Source organism: Sus scrofa, chromosome 1 (genome assembly GCF_054392235.1).
Source record: "Sus scrofa isolate SSC_HxYL_T2T_F1_AM1 chromosome 1, Sscrofa_HxYL_maternal_Yorkshire_Landrace_v2.0, whole genome shotgun sequence".
Classification (NCBI taxonomy): domain Eukaryota; kingdom Metazoa; phylum Chordata; class Mammalia; order Artiodactyla; family Suidae; genus Sus; species Sus scrofa.
Window position 1 is genome coordinate 285,240,080 of NC_139383.1, and position 25,807 is coordinate 285,265,886.

Genomic DNA, 25,807 nt, shown 5'->3' on the forward strand with positions numbered 1-25,807 from the left:
AGGTATGGTTCAAATATCATGGTTGAGGTTTCATCTTTTTTTTCTTTTCTTACACTTTTATACCTAGTGGATCAGTCAAAAATTGTGGATTAATATTTTAAATGCTGAAAGAAGCCAGCTGCTTGTTCTAGTCTGACTCAGTTAAGCTCTTACAATATTTTGACTGTTTGAAGAAAATTAATAATGGGATGTTACATGGTAGATTAACTGCAACGAAATATCAACACAGCTAGATTTATTTTTGGATGACTGAGCTCATCCCTTCGAAGAATGGAATCAGGATTTATTACATCACGAGTTATTAACTTTTACACAACAGCAAAACAGCCCCCGAACAGAGCGGACGGAGCCAGCCACAGGGCAGGCAAAGACTCCGTAAGGGGCTGAAAGTTCAGCTCTCACATTAGCCAGGGCTTGGCCTGCACAGTCGATACCCAAGGCTCCCCAGGATGCCAGGGGAAGCGAAGGCACTGACTGTCCTGAGTCCTGTATCTTCTCCGCCCTCCGGCCGCCTTGCGGGCCTGCCCTCCCGGTGGGTCCGCAGCAGGGAGCGGCTTCTGGTCAACCACAGAGCCCGGCCGGAGGTGACCGCCACCAAGTCTGATGGGCTCTGAAGCCCGATGCCTCCAGGTCAACAGGGAAGGAAGGGCAGGCTTAGCTTCAGAGGCGCTAGAGTGACCAAGTCATCTTAAAAAGGGCCAGGTCTTTACACGGTCCTTGCTCCTTCCTCTCCCTTCTGCACCGCGAGGAAGTGCGGCTCATGGGCTGGGCGCCCTGGCACAGGGCTTCGTGCATCAAAGGCTCCCTGCTGCGTCCTGGCAGGGACTGCTGGTGAAGGAGGAAACCAAAACGGGATCGCCAGACCTGCCCTTGGTTTTCGGAATGCCCTGAGGTGCACTGCCTTCATGCCACCTTTGCGTGCCTGTGCCCAACAACATCCAGAAACCCCTCTGGACTCACACAGCACAACCAGCAGAGATCTGTCTGCACGGAACATGCTGATCGTGGAAGCCCGGCCGTTTACCCAGAGCCATTTCTGGACCCTCTGTACCAGGGTGGGCTTCAGGCTGCTACGTTTCACAACGCGAGTGGCTCTGGAAAAAACTGTCTGCTCCACGGCCCCCAACACTCCCCCCTTCCTCCAGGGGACAGGGGCCTGCACTGGCTCCATGGCTCGGGCTGCAGCCTAAAGCTACATCCTGGTGTAGGTGCAAGAATGCTCACACCACTGTTAACTAAAAAGCAAGACCAGAAACAACCCAAACACACATTCGCAGGAGAAAGACTAAAGTGTGTACAGTCATAGACTGACCTCTGTAAAGGTGAGCAAATTACCAGACACGACCACCGACGCGGATACAGCTCAGAAACAATCACACAACGTGATACTGTTTTCATAAAGGTCAAGACTCAACAAAACGCAATGGTACATGTCCACATGATGAACTGTACCCTAAAGAGAAGCAAAGGGGAGGGTCATGGGGACGGGGGGGGGGTGGCGATTTGGGGGGAGAGGCACACATTGCTTACGCTCTGCTCTTGGTGGGGTGGTGAGCTCGCAGGTTCATTGTTACCCTTTGTAATGGACACAGTCAGGACCCACGTTCCTTGGTCTATGGCGAGACACACAATTTGTAAAGATGAAGGAAAAACGACCGGCCTGGTGCCTGGCAGCCCAAATCGTCCTCATCACAACCTATACTCAGAGGCGGGAGGAAGCAGCAGCCCTGACGTGTGGAAGCGGTGTCCTGGCTGCGGGACCCAGGAGAGCCACCCCCTCAGCCTCCTCACTGTAAAAGGAAAACCGGCGCCACCTGCCTCGAGGGCCACTGCCGGGGTGAAAGGAGATGAGCGCCCAGAAGCCAAAGGGCCGGTGCCGGGGACGCCTATTTTATCACGTGGATTGCCGCTTCCTCTGGCAAGTGCCCCCTCCATTCCAGAGGTTCTGCGAGGCTGCCACGCAGGACCCCAATCCCCGGCCACCGGGGAGGAACAACCTCAGGGTGGGCCGGGACGGGGGCGGGAGGTGTGAGCCCTGGCACGGGATGAAAGGCAGTTGATGCCACAGGGTCCCAAAGGAACTGCTGTCCTGCTCCCGATACCCCTGGAGCAACCCTAATTCTTGCCCCTCCTGGCAGGGTGGCTTTTCATGTCTGTGGGCATCCAGCATCACCAAAGAGCAGAACAAAGACAAAAGCCAACGCTTTTCGTGCTTAAGTCCGCCACGGCCGATTTCTGTTGCCTGCACTCAAGGAAGCCCAGCGGACTCAGGAGGAAACGTTGTGCACAAGCGCACTTCCGGCCTCAGCCAACGCAGCTAAAGGGAGCTGCCGGCAGACACCGCTCACGTGGGTCCTGCTTCGACAGCCGAACTGGTCTCTCCCCGTCACTCTCGCTCGCCCCCCAGAGCGTCCAGAGCACGCTGTCTTCCAGATCGGCACAACTCATTTCCCAAGACTCTCCAGAAAACATCTTTCACCTGCGGCCTGAGCCGTGTACAGCAGTGCCCTACTGCTTATAGCAACGGTCCCGAACCTCCTCCACCAGCCACAGGGAGCAGGTGACCAGCAGGGAGGTCGGGGAGGTGGCAGCTGTTGGTCCTGCTCTTCGGCCAGAAGATTCCCTTTGACCTCAGCAAAGATGTGTGTGGTCTAGAGATCTGCAATCTAGCAAAATACCATCTTTTAAAAGTAAAAGCCAAAGAAAGCCATTATGTTAAAAGCAGGATTATCCACCTGGCAATGGGATTCGGAATCAGACCACCCGCTGCTCTTTCTATAAATAAGCACCGCCTTCTGTCAATTCCCATGTCACCTAAGAGAGATAACAGCTAGCCGGCCAGATGTAGAGTGATCTGAATTAGCCATTCCTGGCAGTAAAAGTGGTGTATATAAAATAGAATCCTGCCCTTGAATTGAGCCGCTAAGCTCTCTCATCAGTCTCTGAAAACAGAAGCTCTGCGAGAAAGCAGATGAGGCTGACAGGCCGTCGTGAAATAAAAGCCCGCTTCCTCAGGGGGCAGTAACGCTAATGTCAGGGACCTGCCTACCTGCAACCCTGCCTCTCTGCTCATTCCCGTCAATGCCAAATTCCTACCTTCACCATGAAATGGAAGCGCGATGACCCAGAAATAATTTGAACAAACCTATCTCGCTGCGGACGCTTTCGTCTTTATCTTCATTAACTCCTTGGTCCCTGTCAAGTGTTCTGAAAGCAGGATTTAGGTTTTAGCTGCTGGGTGTAGAGGATCTTAAAATTTCCCACAATTTGTACGTTTAACTGGGGCAGAAAATACGGCATGTTTTGGGGACAGATACAAATTGTTTTCTTTTTCTATTAAAAGAACACTGTGTTATCTCATTCACCGCATGTTTGAACTGAAAGAATTTTGGGGAAAAGTAGCTCATCACCCAGGGGACCGACACTAACTTTTCCTCACACAGGGAACACCGCCCACGTAACAATCCCCCGTCTTTCCCCTTCCGAACACACACACACACACACGATAAGCCTGTTCTCGGCAGAGGGAGCGACTCACCCTGGGTGACTGGCTACTTCTACGAGCTGATGAAAGTACAGCGCTGGAGCCCAGGGCTCCTTGCCAGGCTCCAGAGCCGCAGGGCTCCGAGCCGCACACACTCAGGCCTGAAGCTCGCCTCCCTGGCGCCCATCAGAACATCACTTAGCTGAGAAGTGTCCTCCCCGTCAAGGGGGTGGCTCCTCAGAAACTGCGCTCGGGGAGGGGCTGTGAGGCGCTTATGAGTACACAGAGCAAGGCGTCTCGCCACCCAAGTCTCTATGCCTTTCCAACACTCGTCCAACGCAGCATCTCTGTTCCCCTGTATCTCCCAACACACCTGTCTTTGGTGAATTCATGCAGATATGCAAATAAAAACATCAGTGGCGAGGTCACGAGACCAGCTTGCTCAGAGCAGACCCAAACCGGAAACAGCAAAATGGGAAGCCGTGACAACAAGGTCCCAGACGCCTTTTCCAAGAGAATGCATTTTTTTTTTCTTTCTTTTTAGGGCCGCACCCACAGCAGATGGGGGTTCCCAGGCTTGGTGTCAAATTGGAGCTACAGCTGCTGGCCTACACCACAACCACAGCAATGCCAGATCCGAGCCGCATCTGTGACCTACACCATAGTTCATGGCAACACTAGATCCCTAACCCACTGAGCGAGGCCAGGGATCAAACCCACAACCTCATGGTTCCTAGTCAGATTCATTTCCACCGCACTACAACGGGAACTCCCAGAACGGATTTTATAAACCATCTTCCACGAAAGCTGTTTCTGATTTAAGGGGCTGCTTCTGCTGTCAGGAACCAAGAGCCGAGCATTCCTATGGTCTCTGGGGTGGTTTAAACAGATTCACTAAAACACCACGAACTGACTCGCAGGTGACAGGGTCTCACACTGGGCTCCCTGTCTGGGTCACTCAGAGGTGGGCTCCGTGACTTCATTCAAAGGCAAGGGTTCAGTGTGCGGAATTCACAACCTACAGGAGGCCAGTGAAGAGAATATGCTACCTGCTATCGCTCTGGATTCAATTTCCATCCTAGAGATCCGACAACCCAGAAACAGACTTAACCTGGAGGCCAATTTTCTTGCACACGTCCCTACAAATAGGTCAGAGAGAACTTACCAGAAGCATGGCAGACGTTCCATTGGGCCTGGATAAGTGGATGGACATTTCAGGAAACATCCTGTCAATGCGGCTGATCACGTCGTCAACGTATCTGTGTGGGAAAAAGAACCACGTGTGTGAGCCGCAGCCCTGGTCACAGAAACACACAGCTACCCTGTACTAAAGACTTCTTTTTTCAATTTAGGTTTTCATCAACGGAACACATTTCTGAGAGGGCAAATGAGGCTTTTGAGGAAAAACACGACTCCCCAGTTCCTCCTCAGTCTTCCAGAACCGTCCGTTGCTAGTGATTTCTTATGGTTTTTCCCTCCATCTTCCCACATGATGTGTTTGCTGCTGCTGCTGTGATTTTGGCTGCACCTATAACAGGCAGAAGTTCCCAGGCCAGGGATCGAACCCGAGCCACAGCAGTGACCATGCTGGATCCTTTGCCGCTAGGCTACCAGCGAACTCCCACGTGTGCTTCTAACGCTAGTTCCTGGGTTTTCATTTTGAGGTATGACCTCGTGGGTATTTTCTTTAGATCAGAATTTAGCTCTGGCACCTTCCTGGCCCCTGGGCTCCAGTTAAGGGACCCCGCTCTCTGTCCCTCTGGTCTAGGGGTGGAAGCAGCTTCCTATTGTGTTCACCTGAGCTTGCCTTACTGTTTCCTGTTTGGCTTCTCATCTCAATTACCTCAATAATCAGTTCTCTGGGGGAGGGAAGGATTGAGAGTTTGGGGTTAGCAGAGGCCAACTTTTACACACAGGATGGATAAACAGCAAAGTTGTACTACGTATTATATAGTACAGGGAACTATATTTGGTATCCTGTGATAAACCATAACAGAAAAGAATGGAAGAAAGAATATATATACACACACACACACATATATATATGTGTATATATATATATATACTTTTTTTTTTTTTTGTCTTTTTGCTATTTCTTGGGCCGCTCCCGCGGCCTATGGAGGTTCCCAGGCTAGGGGTCCAATCGGAGCTGTAGCCACCAGCCTATGCCAGAGCCACAGCAGCGTGGGATCCGAGCCGCATCTGCAACCTACACCACAGCTCACGGCGATGCCGGATCCTTAACCCACTGAGCAAGGGCAGGGACCGAACCCGCAACCTCACGGTTCCTAGTTGGATTCGTTAACCACTGCGCCACAACGGGAACTCCAGAAAGAATATATATTTATAACTGAGTCTCTCTGTTGTACAGAAGAAATTAACATAATACTGTAAAACAACTACATTTCAATAAAATTTTAAAAAACCAACGATCAATTCTCTAGATTAAATTCCTTCTGTTTGAAATACCTGGTGTTATTCCTGTTTTCTGGTTTGATTCTAATTCAAATTACATCACAGTTTTTACTTAAACTGGTATTTGTTGTTTACATTCTAAAATCTCTGCATATATTTTTATTTTCTTTTCTTTTTTGTCTTTTTGCCTTTTCTAGGGTCGCTCCTGCGGCATATAGAGGTTCCCAGGCCAGGGGTCTAATTGGAGCTGCAGCCGCCGGCCTACCCCACAGCTCACAGCAACGCCGGATCCTTAACCCACTGAGCAAGGCCAGGGATCAAACCCACAACCTCATCGCTCCCAGTCGGATTTGTTAACCACCGAGCTACAACGAGAACTCCTGCATATGTTTTTAAATAGTGGAACCATATAGTGGCTCATGAATACATTTATTTACTTGCACAGTGTTTTGTTTTGGCTGGATTTTCACCAGATGAGTTTCCTGTGTACTTAGTACAATTTTACCCCTTAAACCCTCTACTTGATTCTAAAACTTTTCTCACTACTGTCAAACATATCAGACAATCTATTAGTTCCAGTTTTTTCTTGAAAGGCAGTCCACTGTTCTTCTGGCCCAAACAGATCCTCTATCTCTCAAGATGCAAAAATCACGGAGATAACCGAAATTTAAGTGCTTACTTAGCATGGCATGTACTAAGGACTCATAAATTACGAGTGGTCTTCTTGGTATATCGCGGGCACCATGGGCATATTCTGCAAAAATGCCCTCTTATCAGGCTGAGTCCCTCCCACACCCACCACCCCAGTGGGAGCTCAATGAGAAAACACCAACCCGCAGCACCAACAAAGCTGGGCCTGGCTCAGATCCTCTGAGAATAAAATCACAGCAGCGTTTGTGCTCACCATGCAATCCCGGGCACAAAGGGGATGTATAATACAATAGCTGGGATGCAAAACTATCTGTTAAGGATTCTACATTGGATTTCATATCCGTTGGATATGACAAATTACATTTCAGGTCCATTAGATCAGGGACACAGAAGAGCTACGTTCTCCTGGGGGAGGACGCAGACGAGCTTTCCACTCGCAACATGAAAAGATTTCTGTTTGGAACCTGGGGCTCTGGGGAGAGAGCAGACAACACAACGCCATTTGCTAAGTAGTGAACCTCAACGGGTGAGCCGTGGAAGTCAAAACACAGTCTTGCTGATTGACCTATAATGTTTTGCTTAGAGAATGTTACAGGCAGTTTTAAACTTCGAGTTGAGAAAGGAAGGGGAACACTCTAGAAGGCCCAGTGGTCAGAAGGACAGGAAGACCCACTGAAGGCTCCTGGCTCCGAAGGAGAGAGGGCTGCAGGGAGACCGGGACGGGCTCCGAGTGTGCAAATGATGCTCGTATCGGCTCGGTCCCATCAAGCTACTTCGTGTCTCTGGAAAGGACCCTAAGATGAGGATGCAGCATTAAAACGCACACGAGCTCAGAAAGAACAAGAGGTATTTCGTAAAGGCAAGGCCCTGTTCTGTTGGTTCTGAAAATGGTTTAGAAAACAATCTTTCCTTGACGGTGAAGAAGCAGGCTGCCTAAGACATCATGCATCATCTCCCACGGTCCCTTCTAGATTTACAGCCTCATGACATGCCACCTTGGCCCCACACTTAAATGCTACAAAAGAGCTGAAAGGAGGAAGAAAGGAGGAAAGGAACTCATTTCTCATTACTGCCTGCTGTTCCATGAAATGGGGGACACACGTGGCCACCGTCATGACAAACGTTTACACCAGGTCGCTGGGAACATTTCTGCAGTTACCTACTCCTGTGGTAACTCTATGTGTGTGGTCTAAACCCGGTTACGGCAGACTCTGCAGGAAGCCAAAACCCACCGTCCTGTGGATGGAGGTCACTGCTAAGCACGTGCTACGGGGGGGGGGGGGGGGGGGGGGGCGCGCCAGGCAGTGTCTTGTGAACTGGCGCTCAATCAATAGCCATCATGGCTCTCGGACAGCAGGATGCAAATGAACATGCAGAACTTCAGCACAGAGGTGACACTGTAATTCGCTCTCCCTTGCGCCTTTCACCTTAAGGTTTCAAGATGTGTTCTAGAAAACCTATCTCCTTAGTAGGCTAGGAATTTAGGGGAATGGGCAGGTTAGGTAATGATGCCACAAACCAGGTTCAGTGTGTAGATTTCCAGGATTCCGTGCCAACTACCTGACTTTGCTTTAAGCAGGGGCCAGAGCTCCAAATGGGCAGACAACAAACATTCTTGCCATTTCTGGATTCCCTCATGAGCTCTTTACTTACAAAGGAAGGAGAAAAAGAGCTCTTTGGAAAACTATCTGACGCGGCCATAGGAAAGGAGAGAGGTCCGGGCCAGTATTTTTTGTTCCGTCCCTGACCAGTGATCTCAGATAAAGCTCAGCAAGCTCAATCCGAAGATTTTATTAAGCAAAAATGCCTTTCAAGGAGACTGGTTTCCATTCCCACGCCTAACATAAAGGAGATGCAAATTTCCTTTTTACAGGTGACATTATGTATTTGCCAAAAAGAGAAAGAGAAAAAGTCAGCCGCATCTTTCACTGAGGAAAACAATGTCTAAATCCTAGAAGCAAAAAATCAAAACATTTCATTTTCAAATAGACCCAACCTTCACAACGCAAATCCACCATTCGTGACTTGACAGAAATAAGGAAAAGCTTGGAATGGCAAATTGAAAAGCTGGAGACGAGATGACATTTTCTCTCTGCCAAGGGTGGGGGCTGGCATGGGAGGTGGTCCCCGCTTCCTCTCCGGCAGCACCTCCGGGGGTGGGGGCGCGGGCCTCGCGGAGCTCCGAGCCGAGCCGAGCCGAGCCGAGCCGCAGGGCCAGCACAGGTAGGAACAGCGCGCTCCCCGCCCACACCTGCACCATATGCCACCCTCTGTTCTGCGGCAGGATCAAATTACTTTAATTTTTACCTTTGGAATATAGGCAAACAAGCACTAACACAGCAGTGGCGACTCGTTTACACTTGAGCAGACGCGGTGCAGAGCGACATTAATTTAGTGCCAAATTGAGCAGTGAGTCACCATTTGCACATATCTGTCAACCTGTTAACAGGGTAATAACTTGGAAAGATTGCTGTTCCTATTTACATTACAGAGGCCCTGCGAAAACCGAGCTCGCTGCTTGGTTCTTCTGCTCAGCCGATCAGCTGGCTGGCTGGTCCAAGAACCAGGCTTTTAGAAACACAAACTCCTAGAAATCACAGGTTCAGATCAAGGTGTGATTCAGAGCTTCAATATTTTCAGGTAGGAAATTAACTTTTAAGCAATTAGAGAATTCATCTCCCTGTTCTGCGCCCTAGTCGGACTTCCAATGGTTTCTTTCCCCCTCCCTCCCTCGCCCGCTCTCCCTCTTTCTTGCTTGCTTGCTTTTTAGGGTGGGACCCACGGCATATGGGAAGTTCCCAGGCCAGGTAGGGGTCTCATTGGAGCTGCCGCCCCAGCAACTTGGGATCTGAGCGAGTCTACGACCTACACCACAGCTCACGGCATGAGGCCAGGGATTGAACCTGCGTCCTGGATGTTAGTCAGGTTTGTTACCGCTGAGCCACCACAGGAACTCCCGCCAATGGTTTCTGATCCAATTTCCCAAGTGACTCCGCCAAATGCTTCCTTAGTCCCAAGCTTCAGCCTCAACTGTTCCACCATCTCCACTGCATCAGAAACAATCACGCCGTCCTCAGGTCCCTAATGGTCATCTCTGCGGCCCTACAGACACCCCCCCTTTCTGATTTTCTTCAAGTGGCGAGGCCTGCTCCCTTCATCGGAGAATGAAAGAACACTGGGATCTCGGAGGGCCTCTGCCCAACGTCCCCATCAGTCAAGGGACCTCCGGCATCTCTAAGAGGTAGCCTGCATAAAACCCCCTGGGACACACCTCACAAGGCAGACCCAGGCCCTGCTGGATCACCAGACTGCTTCCAACCTACCGACCACTGACTTGACCCAAGTACCCCACTTCGGCCTTGTGAAATGACAGGTAAGTATTTCCCCAGAAGCTTACAAGCTTTCTGCAAACATATATGTATATTAAAAAAAGACTCTTGGGTTTTCCAGTTTATCAGTGTTTTAAATCGTTCTTGGATCACAGATCCCTTTCAGAATGCCATGTCTGCACCATATTTCACATACAATTTTTTTGCAGTTTATAGGCCCCCCGAAGTCCATTCATGGACCCCACGTTCAGAATAACTGCTCTAGAGCTGTTCTAGAATTGAGGTATCCGGTTTGCTTTGTTCCTTTCTGATTGGCAAACTGTATTTTCACTTTAGAAATATAAATATGCTGTAGCCTAGAGATGAAGACAGCTGCAGTGGCAGCATGGGTGCACAGACTCTTACAGCTCCGATCAGCCTCAAGCCATGCGTCCACGCTGGAGCCCAAGGTTAGCGTCGGTGTGTTCGTCTTTATTTTATTTCTATTGGTGGCGGGGGGTGCGCCCGTAACATGCACAAACACTGGGCCAGAAGTGAACTCAGGCCATAGCAGTGACCCAAGGCAGTGTACTGACAGTGCCAGATCCTTAACTACCTGGAACTCCCGCTCGTTTATTTTTAAACTACTGTCTCTCACTGTTAATCTTTCCAACCAAGTTGAGGAACTACTTCTGTGACCTCAGAGGTCGTCTGATAGAGAGTAACCTGCCTGACCTCCAAAGCCACATCACCTGCGCTTTACGGAAGCTCCTTGCTTCTATAAAGAATGAGCTCCCTGGAGTACCCAACGTGGCGCAGCGGAAATCAATCTGACTAGTACCCATTGAGGATGTGGGTTTGACCCATGGCCTTGCTCAGGGGGTCAGGGATCAGCGTTGCTGTGAGCTGTGGTGTAGGCTGAAGACGTGGCTCAGGTCCCGCACTGCTGTGACTGTGGTGTAGGCCGGCGTCTGCAGCTCCGATTCGACCCCTAGCCTGGGGATCCTATATGCTGTGGGTGCGGTGCTAAAAAAAAAAGAAAAAAAAAAATGAGCCCCCCGCTTTCTGCATCACTGCTTAAGGCAAGCTCCCGGGTGAACTCAAACTCAAGTCCTACGAGGGCCAAGATGGCCTGCGGTCCAGCTGCTGCTCTGTTCCGGCTTTGCCCGGCCTCTGCCTTCCGGTCCCGGAGCAGGCTCGCACCACCACCCTGAACGCCACGCCTGTTCTGATTTCTCCGCCCACACCCAGGTCAGCCCTGCTCTCACTTCAGGCGTCCAGGTTCCAGCTCTGGCCCCTCTGGGGGGAAGGCCTCTCTGGCGCTCTCCTCGGGCCGCATCAGGAGCACGTCTCGTCCCCCTCGTACAGCACTTCCAATTCTCTCTGAGTCTCCTGCCCCAGTTGTCATTAAGCGATTTTTTGAGTGATTATTTGTTTAATGCCGACATCCCCAGCAGGACTCTCCACGGGCTCGCTTGACGGCCTTCTCCGAGGCTGAATCACAGCACCTGGCCTGGTGCCTGGTACCCACCAGACACTCCTTAAATAATTTGCCCCAGGAGCAGACAGGATATGGAAAGTAAGCTACGCAGACCCCAGTCAGGCAGTTAGGAAGCAAGTACAATGCAGAGTTCTCTTTAGCAGATGAAGACTGAGGTCTTAAAGAGTTCACTACATTAGCCATCAAGAGTCACGAACGACGCAGCCGCAGAGCCCCAAAGAGCAAACCTCAAACATGGCAGCAGCGATTCTTCAAAGTCTTGCAGCTTAATATGCAGCTGCAAAATCCCTGCATCTGTTTCAGTAGCAGCTCAGTGCCTCTTAGAAGCAAGAGCCTTCTGAAGACGTACACTGCTTTATTGACATGTCAGTTTTCAAATGCTGGTTTTAATGAACTAATTAATTCTGCAAAAACATTAGTACAAAGACGTGTGCTACCAAATCAGGATGACAATACCAAGATGATAACAAAACAGAACGCGGAAGACATTTCGAAAGATAATCGGTTTTGCAAGCATTAATTCTCTCCCCCACACATTATTGCCAAGTATTTGTTACTAAAGTCTTAAAATAACTTGCTGGACAGATGGCTTAGTTCTCTAAAGTCTGACCCCTCCTCAAAAACAAAAAAAACAAAAAAACCAACAAACCTGGACTCCAGCCAGTGATCCCGTGTTGGTGAGATGTTTAGCAGCTCAAACCAGATTTAAATAGCATTTACCCCACACAGTGTGTAAGATACATGCTGTTCATTTTCTCCACCCATACAAAATCTGAAAGTCAGGAATGCATATATTAATAAACCACCTTTGGGGAAAAGGGTAATACCCAGTAGATAACAAAAGAGGAATAATTTGCACCATCTGAAAATGAGTTAAGACTTTCCTCCACACCGGCCCAGAATGATGGGGCCGAGAGGACTTGGTCAGTGGGTGAAAACAGAAGGGGGCTGGTTAGTTACTTCAGGAGCATGAAGCTGCCTGAAACTCCAACTATCAACCTCAACATGCTGAAGAAAGAGGACTGGACACCGAGGTCGAATGTGCTTACTTCCTCCACCCGGTCAAACTCCTCAGGTTTGTACACTATGTGTATCATCACGTCTGTGCACGAGGCCTGGGGGTTCCTTCATGGAACATAACAAAAGCAAGACCAGACGGGTCACAGACAGAGGGGGGAGCTCAGAGCCTCCGCCAGCCCCGCCCCGCAGGCTCCCGGCTGCAGCTACTCTCTTTCAAGAACAGACACTCGAACTTCAAAATCTCCGTATGGAGACTCTACACCTAAGCAGACGTGGCCGTCAGGTTAGGAAGGTTCTAGCCAGGCTGTCAAAGCACAACAGGAGCTTCCCCCGCTTCTCCCCTGAGTAGCTTATGAACTTTGAACCGTGTGAATGTGTTACCTGAACAAATGGAGGAGAAACACCTGGGCGAGCAAACAAAAGCCAGCCACGGTTCCAAGAGTTGACATGGATGCCCAAAGATTTACCGCATGATGCAATATAGAAACAAACCTTCTTCTACTGGGCGTCAAGCAGCCCAGGAAGCCCTGCGAATGCGGAACACGGGGCACAAAGCGTCAGAAGGACAGACTTCCTCGTACGCCCCATTTAGCATGATTTAGAGAATTTGGTTGGAAAACTATCCCTATCATATCTACTAACGAGTGTCTACTGAGCGCCTAGGGTCTCAGCCATTAACTGCTGTGCTCAGGGAGTGCTCTTAAGCACTGGGACAGGAGAAGCCTGCGGCGGTGGCCCGCAGGAGGCCCCTGGGAGACATGGACGGCTGGAGGGACGGCCCGGCCGGTGCTTGAGGCTGGAGCAGAGTCGGGCCGAGCAGGAAAGCAGGCCTTGCTTTCCGGCTCTCAGAGCACTTTTGCGTTCTTGACCTCATTCCGTCTCTCACCAGCGCTGGGAAATACGGAAGGCAAGTGCACCGCTCCTTACACACGACAGGAGTGAAAGGAGGTTAAGTGACCTGCCCGAGCTAACGAGCTAACGGCACCGCTGAGGGCTGCGCTGAGCCCACACCAACGTCTCTGGTCCCCGTTCCAGGGCGCTCCTGCACACCCCAGGGCTTCTACAGGCCTGGGAGGAGTCCATGGAAAAAGCAGACTGCCTTTTTGCCATCCCCCAGACTTCAGGAGACAACTGAGAAGTTTTTTTAGTAGCACAATGACAAAATGGAATCAATGCATGATTCTCTCATCTCCCAGTCATTCAGAAAATACCCACCCAGCGCCTAACTGGGCCCAAGGACACAAAGATGCTTAGGTGGTTTCTGCCTTGGGGGCTTATACATCATTTGGGTATAAGCCATTTTCCTTCAAGGTCATAGGCTTATTATCCAGAAAAAAAAACAGGGCAATTAAGTTAAGTTTCCCTCCACGCCCCTGTTCGGAGAAAAATGAAAGTACAAAGTTGGTTTGGGTACAGGAAGAGGCAAAAAAGTGAAGACTTGTTTTGCATTTTATTTTATTTTTATTTGTATTAACAACTAAAAGGTGGATGTTTTTCTAAACTTTTTTCTTGCTTTAAAAATATATTCAGATATTGGTGGGTCCCAGCTTTCCCTAAAAAGTTTAAACAATGTATCGGACTGGGGACAGAGTTACAATTTAACTCCACATCTACCTCCTCTGCAAGCCCTTCCTTCCTGGTACAGAGAAGGAAAAAACAAAACAAAACCCAAACAAGCAAACAAAAAACATCCCTACTGAGCTTTCCAGCAATACCAATGAATAACTGATTAAATCAGCCGTATCGGCTGGATCTGCCAAAATGGCCCGTAGAGCGCAGATGGGCGGTGATGAACCAGCAAGCGGTTCACACGCGCGGAAGCCCCCGCCCTTGGACCTTCCACCAGGGGCTGGCTGAGAGCTGCACCCTTCCCTCCTTCCCACAGCTGTCCTTCCCAGCCCCTACGACAGCCGAGGACCAGTCACCAAGTGCAGACTGGCCTGTTCAGATCTGGCACCTGTCTGCTGGCCTGTTGCAGTAACCCAGGGACGGCTGCCCACGAACAGAACAAGATTTCACTCCCATTCGACTCTATGACGTCCTGGGAACAGACACGGTAGATTTCACACAGAGACGTGCCCAAGAGAGCAGGCTGATAATCACAGACGCAGACCGTGTTCCGGTCAGAACAGTGCATTAAGCAAATGCACACCAGTAGCCAGAAATGGTCAACACACTTGAGAAAACCACAGACCTCCCCTGACCCCTTCAAGGACAAACACGTTTGTATGAGAGTAATTCCAAGTTTTGGTCTCACTCATCAGACAATTACCCCTTGAGAGGCTGAGACCCACCCTTGCCCAGTCTCCACAACCATTCTGCACATAATACACACTCATTAAACATTGGGTGAACTGGACTGATTTAAGCAGCCTGGGTCAAGGCTAAGGAAAGAATACAGAGCAAACAGAACCTTGTTTTACAATTGTCTCCTTTACAAAAAGTACAGAATTCTAAGCCAGAAAATAACATTCAACGGTTTCCAGACCTTAACCCGGACCCCTTCCCCTCCCCCCTTCTGGTAGCAGCTGGACTACAGCAGACGTGAGATGACGACGACCAGTAGAGGGTGACTGAAACAAAGCCTGACATTCCTGGGTAGGGCCTCTTGACGGGGGCTTCAGGAGGCTGTCCCACCCCAGGGCTGCCCTCGTGGCCTGAGTGCTCCCTGTGCGACCGTTCGCTCGGAATCAAATCCCCTTGAGATCTCCAAGGAACTCAGCCCCCAGTGGGCATCTCCACGGCCCCAGTGAAGGCCGGTCCAGTGCCATCACTCAAGGTATCCAGTACTCATGGCATCCCCACTTCAAGTCCTCTGGGTGACACACTAGACTAAATGCCAGGTCTATCCAGCACCCCCCTCCCGGCCACGCCGTCAGCCCCCAGCGGGCACTCAGTGGCTACTTGATGAATGGCTGTGCATGTGGACTGCCCGGGAGTATCTGCGGCACACAGAGCCTGAGGCTGGGGCTCAGGGATCCCCCAGACAGGGATGCTCTTGCTCTCACTCTGTCCTCATCTCAGTCAAGTTACTTTGATCTCTCTAAGCTTCGGCTTCCTCATCTGTCAAATGACGATAAAAATCACCGTCTCTTCCGGATGGCCATTATGAGAATTAAATGACAGAATGCAGTATCTAAAGTACTTAGCACAAAACAAGCAATCGGTAACATTAGCTATTCCTTTTATGTGTACAATTATTGCCTTTTTCTGCAGAAAGAGGTCAGAAACTTTGGCTTGAGTCTAGAGGAATACAAACCCTCGGTAAGTCAATCGTAGACGGAAAAGGGCTTGAAGAACGAGCATGAAAGACAGGGAATGTTCTTTCAGGATTCCTGCTACTTAGACACATGATCGCACTCTGCTGAGTGAGGCGAGCTCCTTCCATCCTTGCTGAGTGAAGGCAGGCAGGCGCGAGGGAAGGCTGCTGCTGATCCTGAACCAGGGCTGAGTGAAGAGATCTGCCTTCTGGAACACGGCTATGCCGGCTCCTTCCCTGCCCCTCGCCTCCACCTTTGCCCTCCCTCGCCCTGCCCTGCGTGCCCGGAGGCTGGCTTACACACAGGTTCCACCGCAAGCCTCTGGACCCTCTGCCTTCCAGTTAGTTGGGTTCCACGCAATGACAGGCACTAGCTGGAGATCCAGAGGCGGGGAGAAGCATGAGGTCTGGGGTCACGGAAGGTGGCCGTGACAACTCAATAAGGACAAAACACCAAAGGCTCCATCCAGCCCTGTAGAGATGGAAGGTGTGGTTAACCCACCGTCTGGCAGAAGCAAGGACAGCAGAGGACTGGATGGTGGCGGAAATCGGCCATGACTCCGCACTAGTCCCTGGGGATTCCTACATGTGCCTGCAGTGCTGGCAACAGCCCTTCAGCGAAGTCTCCTCAACATGGAAATCATCCCTTTGTCGGCATCTCCTCCCAGAACAATAAAAGGCTCTTCTCAAATAAGTCATGACAACCAACCCTGTGACCCTCCTGCCACAATAAGAAATCCAAAAAGCAAATTGAAAAACAGTTCAATGAATTGAGAAAAGCAGTGATAAGACTACTCTAAATTGGGGAGGAAATAAAACTTCACATATACTCTGCTTACTTCGTTCAGTATCATTCACGTAACAAATATTTCCTGGAGGGCTTTAAATGTGGACACGGTTAGTTTTGAAATTCATGGCTCTTAAATAGAACAATGGCATCCTAATGGAAGTATCTGCTTCCCTGAGAAGCTGTGACCCCACCCAGTCTTTGCTCGTCCCCCTTACTGCCCCTTTCTCCTTAAAGGGACCATGCACCTCCATGCTGCAGGCACCAACCATTCCTTCTCAGACCACTGCCAAGTGCTGGTTTGCTTTCCCCTCTAGGCTCACGGTCAAATTCACATGTGCCCGAGACCAACCATCTCCAAAGTGTGACAGGCATACTCACAAAGCGGTATGTGAGGTGGCGTCAGGTGATACGTGGAAAAAAACACACTTAAATACACAGGTGTATAGACAAGTCTGTAAGCAGCAAATAAAGCCTGTGATTTCATTATTTCTTAGAATGAGGCTAATTTTTTAAAATGAGATTAAAGAAAAATATGTAAATAATATCACAGCTGACCAAAGATTACAGCAAAAACCCTATAGGTGGTTATAACTGAGTTTAGAAACCCCCTTCAAGTAAGGCAGGTAATTAAACACCTTTGCTTCAAAAAGGTTTTGCTTGTCTTTGAGCATTTTTTTTTTCATTCTGAATGAATCTTCACTTTCAGACCTTAAAAAAAAAAGTCTTCACGCACGCATCTGGAGCTATTGAAAAGAGGAGATATGGATGAGTGTCCTAGGAGGGGTGGTGTTTAGTCAGCAATACGGTGAAGCCAGGGCTGTGGCTGATCCATCAGCCTGGGAACTGACTACACTAGATGGGGCATCTGGGAATCTGCCGTGTGACACGGGACAAGGGCCGCCTCAACAGAAAATAAAATGGCTTTCACTCGGGCACTGGCTCCAAAATTCCTTTTGCCACCCTCAAAGTATTTAAAAGTTGTACCAGAACACATTTTTTTCCAGCAGAGCCAAATCTAGGATTGTCCCGGAGGCAGATAAATGAGGCTTCTGGCAGCCCGAACAAACTCTCCGAGGGCGCCCCCTACAGGTTCATGATGGCCTCCACCAAACCAGAGCCAACATTTATCATCTTGCCCTCAGCTGAGAACTCGTGTGGCAGGCTTTCAGGTCCAGGCACAAGCTCTTTCACGTTGCACATGAGAGGAGAAATAAAGTTAATCAATCAGCCCTTTGCTCACCCCCCTGGCGCCCTGCCCACTTGGTCTTGCCCAAAGGCACCCCATCCCAAGGAAACCAGCCACTGCCCAGGGAAAAGGGAACCCTTCCGAGGAACAAAGCCCATCCTTTTCAACAAGGAAGGTCCTAAGAGTGGTATGTTTAAGAAAGCGTGGAAGGATGACTCCATCCAGGAAATGGTCCTAAAAACAGTCAACAACAGACCTCTCTCAGCACTCAAGAGAACAAGCAGACAGACCTCAGTGAGATGACGGACAATCTGAACAGTACTCGACTGAAGCGACCCAAGCGACATAGGTATATTCCACAACAGTAGAATACACACACTTTTCTTTTTTCTTTTTCTTTGTTTCTTTCTTTTTTGGGGGGGGGGCCACACTCGTGGCATATGGAAGTTCCCAGGCGAGGGGTTGAATCAGAGCTACAGCTTCCGGCCTATGCCACAGCCACGTGGGATCCAAGGCATTTCTGCAACCTACACCACAGCTCACAGCAATGCCAGATCCCTGACCTACTGAGCGAGGCCAAGGATTGGACCCACATCCTCAAGGATACTAGTCAGATTCGTTTCCACTGAGCCATGACGGGAAGTTCGAATACATACACTTTTCAAGTGCAAATAGAACATTCGTAAAGACAGACCACAAACTAGGTCTTAAAACAAGTCTCAAAATTATGCAGAAGGTGTTCTCAGACCACAGTTGGGGTTAAAAATCAATAAAAACATATATAAGGGGAGTTCCCGTCGTGGCGCAATGGTTAACGAATCCGACTGGGAACCATGAGGTTGTGGGTTCGGTCCCTGCCCCTGCTCAGTGGGTTAACGATCCAGCATTGCCGTGAGCTGTGGTGTAGGTTGCAGACGCGGCTCGGATCCCGCGTTGCTGTGGCTCTGGCGTAGGCCAGTGGCTACAGCTCCGATTCGACCCCTAGCCTGGGAACCTCCATATGCCGCGGGAGCGGCCCAAAGAAATAGCAAAAAGACAAAAAAAAAAAAAAAAAAAAAATTATAAAAAAAAAACATATATAAGGAAAATCCCCCAGATATTTAGAAGTTTAACAACACACTTCTGAATAACTCATGAGACAAAGAAGAAATCACAAGGGAAATTAGAAGATATCTTGAACTGAATGATAATAAAAATATATTGAAATTTGTGGGATGCAGCTAAGCCACATCCCTTAGCTGGAGGGAAATTCATAGTTTAAAAAAAAAAGAAAAACGACTTAGATCAAAGATCTAAGCTTTCATTTGAAAAAGTTAGAAAAAGAAAAAAGCAAATGAGATCAAAAGTAAGAAGGAAGGAAAAAAATGTTTGCAAATGATTGAAAAATAAAACAGATTTTAAAAAGAGAAAAATCATTGAAATCAAGAGCAGATAATTTGGAAAACAAATAAATACAATTGAGAAATTGCTAGCTAGACTGATCAAAGAAAAAGACACAATTTACCAATATCAGGAATGAATGAGGAAACATCACTCATTCTAGAGACATTAAAAGGATTATAAAAGATTATGGCAAATCAACTATAAAAAAATAAAAATCTTTAAAAAAGAGTATGATGAACAACTTTATGCAAATAAATTTGATAACTTAGATGAAATGAAGGCTTTAAAAGACATAAATTATAGATGATAAGAGAAATAAAAATCTAAACTGCCCTATATCTTTTTAAAATTTATTACATCTGTTATCAAAAACCTCCCCATACAGAAAATTCCAGGCCCATATGGATTCTCGATTAATTCTAACAAAAATTTAGAGACGCAATAATACCAATCTTAAGGAAACGTTCGGAAAACAGAGGAAGAGGGAATATTCTCGGCTTATTTAATGGGGCCAGAATTACCTTCATACTGAAACTAGACAACGGCATTGCAGATAAGAAAACAACAGACTATATTTCTCATAAAGACATGGAATTCCTTAACAAGATACTAGCAAACAGAATAAGCAATACATAAAAAAAGATAACACATTGAGATCAAGTGGCTTCTAGAAAGGCAAAGTTGTATTCACTGAAAAATCACCCTATGTTGTGGTATAAACAGAAAATGGAATATTATTCAGCATAAAAAGGGTGCCTTTTGCGTAGATTACACTGCATGAAGGCTGACGCTTTTCGGATGTGTAGAATATGTGTGGCATTCTCTGCACGGTTCTCAAATGTTAATGGGGTGGGCATCAAATTAAGTAGTTTTGGACAAGTCTTGGGAGGTCCCTTCTGGATTCTAGGTGATGAGAACTGGGTTTTCTGCACTCTGCATCCATGTAAGTGTTGGGAGGACCAGGAGAGATGCTGCGGCCCTAAGCCAGGTGAAGGGCGGGAACAGCGTGTGGAGACACGGTCCTACAAGGCTCAGGAACAGAGCTGGGTTTCAGCATCACTTGCCGCCTTCGCGTCGCATCGGGGCCTGGCACCAATCCTTAACGTTGGTGGAAATGGACAGGAATGCGTAGACAGACCGTCTGAGGGGAGTTTACAGGCCACACACGCCCACAGCAGTGGAATTTCAGCAGGACAACCTCATGCTGTGAGGCCCTTTTGGCCTCTTTATTCGCCCATCTGGATTATTAGAGTCTCGCCTGCATTTAAATATAGAAACCGTTCTGGCTACGGGTAGACCTGTACATCACCGCTGAAGCCAGAGAGTTCCCTCAAAACAATCCCTGGATAAAAACATTTTCCTTTCCTACTGAAAGGGAACAATAAATGTATCAGGAGAGCAGTACTTGGTTCAGATCATAGGATTCCCAAGTCCCACAGGAGGGATTCAAGTCCCAGCTTGACCGAGGCAAAGCACTGCGCTTCGACCATCATCCCGAGACGAGGAGAACAGCAGTATCTTCCGTCAGATGGTTTTAAAGACTAAACAAGAACTTAGCACGTTTTTCTAGTATGATGAACATACACAGAGAGTGACGGGAGGTCGTGTGATGACGTCAGTGTATTAAATTTTCACCCTGAATCCTAGTAACTGGGTCCCTTTGCCACCTTTTCCTCCATCACCTCACCTTAACCCTAAGTGTGTAGGGCCGTGTGTGTAGGTGAGAAAACCCTGGACTGGGTGTAGAAAAATCTGGACTTGTCCTGGTTCTCCTACTCGCTCACAGGGCCGCAGCAGGCAAATCATCTGGCCCTTGCGGTTTCAGCGTTCTCTTCTTTGGACTAGATGATCTCGAAAGTTCCTGTGAGCTGTAGTCAATTCAGGATACACCTCCTAAGAGCTACTCTATGCACAAAGAAGCAATTATACAGTTTCTAAAGACCATCCATCTTCAAATGGTACATATATATGGTAATTATTCTAGAAAATTCAATCAATCAGAACATCCCATTCCTTAACCTTTGTGAATAACTGGAATCTATTGTACTTTAGTAAAATTCATTAGTATCTTCACAGCAGATGTATTCCAAGTATAGTCCTGGCATAAAACACATTGCCTTTGTCATTGTCTATTGGAGCCAAGCCCACTACTAGAAGTGTCTGAAGGAACTTATAATCAGAAAGGACTCCTGCAACCAACCCTTAGGACTGAAGATGAAGGTCTTACCAAGATCCCAGGAAACAGCAATTGCGTAATCAAGGAAATTTACAGGAAGGACTCTACCCACCAGAGTTCACAAATGAGTACTTACTGGGGCTTTAGTACGCGGCCCTAGCGTGGCTGAGCAGGATATTCAAAGGGCTGTGTAATTAAAGGGCACATAACTACTGTGTCTTTTATTTGAGGCTCTCAGAACAAAATAGATAAAAACAAATATTTACTTAGATGCTAATGGCTTTAGGAATAGAAGCCAGGAATAGAAGCATCCAGGTTCTTAAATTCTTAAATTTCAGACACCCACTCTTATAAACAGAAGCTCTGCTCCAATGAACAGATGCAGCCGTAACTCAGATTCAGTTGTGCTTTATCAATCACTCCACTTAATGCTCCAAGTATCACCATGTACACCTCGCCTAGGAGGGCTGTAACTCAGCTCTGACCTTCCAAGCGGGTGGTGTGCGCAGGTGTGCACGTGTGTTGTGTGTACACATACACACTCACACACACACACACACACACATAGTATCAGTGGGGGGAGCAGACCGTTCAAGAGCTGGGGACCCAGCTCCCAGGGACGGAACGTCCGTTTCTCCTGCTCAGATCACACGGCTGTCTGCTGCAACACGGAGAACTGCAGTGAATCACCCAGCAAATTAGTCAACGACACAACGGCGTCCAAATCAAACGCCTGGAATTGTGTTAATCCGGAGAATTGCATGTAAAAGGAGAGGTAATCATTCCGTTTTGGTAAAAACAGGTGCAGTACCAGCATGACTAACAATGAAGGGATGCGAAATCGGAGGGCAGGCTCAGGAGATGCACACGGCGAGTAATCCCTCTCGGAAACCCGGTGCACAAAGACTTCACAAGAAGGGGCGAGAGTCTGTCTCTAACAGAGATGCCACGGTTACTCCTGAAGCATGCAAATGGAAGCTGCTGCGTGAAGACAGATCAATTATTCCTGGTCGATGAGAATAATAAGAGAGAGTTCCGGCAGGGAACACTGAGGTTAAATATTAGGCAAAACTTTCTAAATGGAAGGACTGCTCGCAGGATAAGAGGCGAGGAAATGACCGCCTGGAGAGGCGCTCAGGGTTAAACTTGACACCTGCCTAACTACGACTGGCATCGTTCTGGCCACAGTGCAGGAGGAAGGGAGAGCTGTGCCCTCTGAGAGGTCTGTTCTGATCTACAGGAGGATGGGAACAAGGAGGTGAAGCTCCTGCATTCCCGCACCTTCTACCCTCTGGTGTGAGTCGGGGTTTAGTGGGCAAAACTCTTGACATTTAAACCCATCACGTGTCTGTTGAAACGGGTGCATGTGCTGCATGGGGCAAGAAATCAACACGACGGCGACTTACTTCGGAGCAAGACAGGCAGGCTGTCCGGGAGGCGGCTCTGGTGACACGCACCGCACCGCAACCAGAGAAGAGGACTTCTCCCCTGCCTGCAAGGCTGACAATTTTCAGTCCTAATTCAAAGCCTGCTTTCTTGGTTGAGCTCCAAACTGCAGCACAGTATTTGTTGTTAAACAATGTGAAGGATTTAAGCCTGATTAAAATGATTCAGAAACTTTTCATCATTTTCAGGAAGGTTCTAAAGGGCCTGCTGACAGCGCCGGGCAATAGGACTTATTTCAGATTTCCACTGTAAATAATGATTGGCCATTGGCCCCTGCTTTCCAGGACCTAATGAAGGCAGCAGGGCTCAGGACAGAACTTTGCTTCATTAACTAGCTGAGGGATCCTGAGCCAGGGCAACTCTGCTTTCTGCCACTAAAGCTGGCATGGCCCATTCTCGTCCACAGGGACCTGGACCCTCCGAAGCCAAAAGGCCTTCTGTGCACTCTCTGAGAGGTGACAGCATGTAGACTGTCGCTTCTGGCACCTTTTTTCCTCCACGAGAAGGCAGGCACCTGAGTGAAGCAATGCACATTTGGAAATAGATTCCAAGGCCGAGAGACTCAAGAATCAAACTAATAACCCCTAAAGAATCATATAATTCTGGAGCTGGAATGCACCGGAGAGGATGGCTAGTCCAAGTCCCTTACTCTAAGGAAGCGAGACTGGGGCACCGAGGTTGGCTGGCTTGGTGAAAGCCTTCTAGCTGGTTGCGGGCAAAGCTGGCCCTAGAACGCAGACCTTTCACGTGTGGCTAATCACAAACGTTAGAACCACTACACTCTTCCGAAAGACAGATTTAAGAGCCCGAGTCACATGCAAAACAGTGGTCACTGTATTTTTCCACTGCGGTTTTCACGATATTCTATCCACTCTCATTCTTCCAACCATAAATTCTGGTCATAGTGCAGCTGTACTTGAAACTATGCCACGTGGTTTGGAGAATCGTCTCCATCTATTTTCAAGCGCAGACTCTGGAGAAGCGATGAGTTTGTGTTTAACCTCTGGCTGGATGCACTCGACTCAAGCTAGGCTGGGCACTGCCCCACGCTCAATGAATAGCTACTCTAGCATTTTCTGAAAACTTCTGGAATACAGTTACACACAGTTTTGAAAGGACTGTCAGCACTCTTCAGGAAAGAGGTAAAGCTGGATGCAGAGCAGAGTAAGGAGGTGTCATGTGATGCGGATTTCAAGTAACGGGCTAATGATGCTCATTGTGCAGGTGTGGACGGTGTTTCAGCATCGATTCCAACACGCTGGATTCATCTATTTTGGTTGGTGAGAAAGTTTCCACTCTAAAAATACAGCTTTAAAAAACTGAACACATATTTCTAAAATCCGTGCTGCACGGACCAGTAAAATACCGAAGCATGCTGTTCAACAAAGCCATTTTCAGGCCATACATCACCCTGAGTTTGGGTCCGACCCAACTCTTTCAAAGCTCATTTTCAGTGTTCAGGGATAAAGCAACCATATCATTCACAGGAGCCATGTCCAGTCAATTTCTACAGAGAGCAAATGGAATTTTTCCAAATAGATTAAGTTTCAGTGTAGAGAACAAAGACCCCCTGGGGTTAGTATTTCTGAAACAAAATGGTCCGAAATTAAGTTTAGATAATTTAAAGGGATATTTTTCAAGTGTGACTGGCTAAAAAAAAAAAAAAAAAAAAAGGGAGGGCCTCCATCTTAAACATGACATTTTTTAGAGCCCCCAGAAGCAGCAAACAGAAAAAGACGGCAAAGACCAAGATTCCTGTATTACGGCAAAGGTATTTCTAATCCCACCAGCTGTAAGGGGCAGGCAGGACTCAGCCCTAGAGCAAGGCCTCGTTTTTCCACCAACACTGGAAAATGTGCTCTTTCTCATTAGCAAAGGTTTCAGATGCCTCAGGCCTAACTCTTTGGATGCCTGAACTTAATTTTATCCCTTTTTATAACCCCCCCCCTTTTTTTTGAACTTTGTCTTTTTAGGGTCACGCCCACGGCATATGGAGGTTCCCAGGCTAGGGGTCAAACTGGACATGCTGCTGCCAGCCTACACCACAGCCACAGCAACACGGAATCCGAGCCACATCTGCGACCTACACCACAGCTCACGGCAACACCAGATCCCTAACCCACTGAGCAAGGCCAGGGATCGAACCTGTGTCCTCATGGATACCAGTTGGGTTCATTCACCGCTGAGCCACAATAGAACTCCATGACTTTCTTCTTAAAACAAGATATATTTATTCCTAACAAGAAAACAATTTATTAACATTATGAGCAGCAGCACACGCCCTTGCGCCTTATATTTAGAGGTGCCCCCCACCCCCATTTCTTCTCCTGTTATAGAAGTGCTGGCTCCTGGCTCTTGTGAGTTTGTGTGCTGCATGTTTCCCAATGCGTTACCCTGACAACCCAAAGAAAACAGGCTTTGTGCGAGGGTCTGTGACAGTCTGGGAAACTGACAATGGCGACATCAGAGAGGCTCTCTTGCTTCTTGGTTCCTGACTCTGTTCCAGTTTGTTACGGGGTCAGAAACAGAAGAGCAGCTAAGTGCGTGTGCCCTCAGATGGTCCTGGTGACAGGTGGCCCACCCAGCTTAAGGCCCTCTGGTCCGACTGTGGGGCGAAGGAGGCGGCAGCAGAGATGCCGCGGGCGGTAAAATCATGGCCTCGGGGGAGCTTGGGCAAGTAGGTGAATAGTCTAGGCCTCCGTTTCCTCAACTGTAAAATGAAGGTAACGGCTGTACCTAGCTCAGAAGGTTGTTGACATTAAATCAGATGTTAAGTGCCACCCGCTGTAGCACAACTAGGTTAAAAACCTGGCTCATTTCTGATCATTTCCCGTTCGATCCCCAGCAGTAGGTTAAGGATCCAGCACCGCCACACAGCAGTGGTGGGGTCGCAGATGCGGCTCGGACTTGATCCCTTGGCTGTATGCCAAGGGAACAGCCAAAAACAGGGGGAAAAAATCCACTCAAAGTAAAAACTGGTTGCACAACGATAAATGTAATTGTTTTAAAAAGACAATAAAATAAATAAAGACAATAAATAAATAAATAAATAAATAAATAAGGGGTTAAGGGCTGAGAACAGCGCCTGAAACCGAATCACTACTCAATAAACAAACGCTGCGGGGGGGAGGGGGGCATGGGGTCTGAGGGCTGTGAGGCCTGCATCCAGGCTGTCTGTGCCTTTGCTA

General features: G+C 48.4%; 1 protein-coding gene across 9 annotated transcripts in view; it reads right to left on the reverse strand.

The window, feature by feature from the left end:
* The window catches only part of MED27 (mediator complex subunit 27), a 204,286-nt gene that overhangs the window by 67,574 nt on the left and 110,905 nt on the right, over positions 1 to 25,807 (reverse strand). For all 9 annotated transcript variants that reach the window (XR_014836987.1, XR_014836989.1, XR_014836988.1 and 6 more), the window contains 1 exon segment: positions 4,650 to 4,743. Coding sequence is in view for 5 of the 9 variants with exons in the window: in NM_001001644.1 (NP_001001644.1) it covers positions 4,650 to 4,743 (94 nt within the window). In the remaining 4 variants the exon portion in view is untranslated.